This window comes from Xiphophorus couchianus, chromosome 13, assembly GCF_001444195.1.
Source record: "Xiphophorus couchianus chromosome 13, X_couchianus-1.0, whole genome shotgun sequence".
Classification (NCBI taxonomy): Eukaryota; Metazoa; Chordata; class Actinopteri; order Cyprinodontiformes; family Poeciliidae; genus Xiphophorus; species Xiphophorus couchianus.
Window position 1 is genome coordinate 18,445,415 of NC_040240.1, and position 1,262 is coordinate 18,446,676.

The following is a 1,262-nucleotide window of genomic DNA, read 5'->3' on the forward strand; positions in this document are numbered from 1 at the left end:
TTTTGTTATAATCCATGTCATTTTATTGAATGGTGTATATAACAACAATACAGTTTGTCATTATTGTTGCTACAGAATATGCCAGAAAAAAAACAAAGCATCTCTCAAGGAAATTGCTTCACATCTCTACGTATCCTAATGTCAAGATGTTTTATAGACATGAAATCTCTCCAGTCTTTAATTCTAGTTTTTAACCAAATCAATTTAATAGTGAACCTCAACATAGGACACACATGTAAAACACTGCTACGGCTTGTCGCCTCTGTGAGTCATCATGTGCCGATTTAAACTAACTTTGTAAAAAAAAACCTTTCCACAGTTTCCACATGAAAAGGGCTTTTTACCAGTGTGAGTCCTCATGTGAATAGATAAATTCTGTTTTCCACTAAAACCTTTTCCACAGTTCACACATGAAAACGGCTTTTCACCAGTGTGAATCACCATGTGCTGAGTTAACTGCTGTTTTTGAATAAAACTTTTTCCACAGTTCCCACATGAAAACGGCTTTTCACCAGTGTGAATCACCATGTGCCGAGTTAAATGATGTTTTCGAATAAAACTTTTTCTACAGTTCCCACATGAAAACGGCTTTTCACCAGTATGAATCATCATGTGCCGAGTTAACTGCTGTTTTTGAATAAAACTTTTTCCACAGTTCCCACATGAAAATGGCTTTTCACCAGTGTGAATCATCATGTGCCGAGTTAACTGCTGTTTTCCACTAAAACCTTTTCCACAGTTCCCACATAAAAATGGCTTTTCACCAGTGTGAATCATCATGTGCCGAGATAAATCCTGTTTTCGAATAAAACTTTTTCCACAGTACCTACATGTAAACGGCTTTTCACCAGTGTGAATCACCATGTGCTGAGTTAACTGCTGTTTTCGAATAAAACTTTTCCCACAATTCACACATGAAAACAGCTTTTCACCCGTATGAGTTCTCATATGAGCATCAAAAACAGTTTTGAAAGCCAAACGCTTTTTACAGATGTCACATGAGAAAGGTTTTCTTCTTTCCTGATTTTGGTTCTCAGCTTCAGCAGTTTCCTGGAAGATGTCTTGGTTCCTGTTTGGTTCTGATTCAGTGTGGTCTGTTTGCTCATCAACAGGAACCACCATGCAGGTATCAGTCTCCTGTTTTAATTCAATCTGTTCTTCACCCTGACTGCAGTAAACTTCTTTCTCTTCCACTTTTATCTGCTGGTGTTTTAGATCCTCCTGCTCTTCTTTTATCTGATGATCTTCTGGCTCTTCCTGTT

At 37.6% G+C, this 1,262-nt stretch overlaps 1 protein-coding gene across 1 annotated transcript; it reads right to left on the reverse strand.

Moving 5' to 3' along the window:
• LOC114156210 (gastrula zinc finger protein XlCGF57.1-like) lies at positions 1–1,186 on the reverse strand. Its single transcript, XM_028036498.1, has 2 exons — positions 757–1,186; positions 1–525 (listed from the first exon to the last, which is right to left on the reverse strand). Exons 1-2 carry the CDS (start codon positions 1,120–1,122, stop codon positions 247–249), a joined length of 645 nt encoding a protein of 214 aa, XP_027892299.1. The 5' UTR covers positions 1,123–1,186; the 3' UTR covers positions 1–246.
• Between the last annotated feature and the right edge of the window lie 76 nt (positions 1,187–1,262).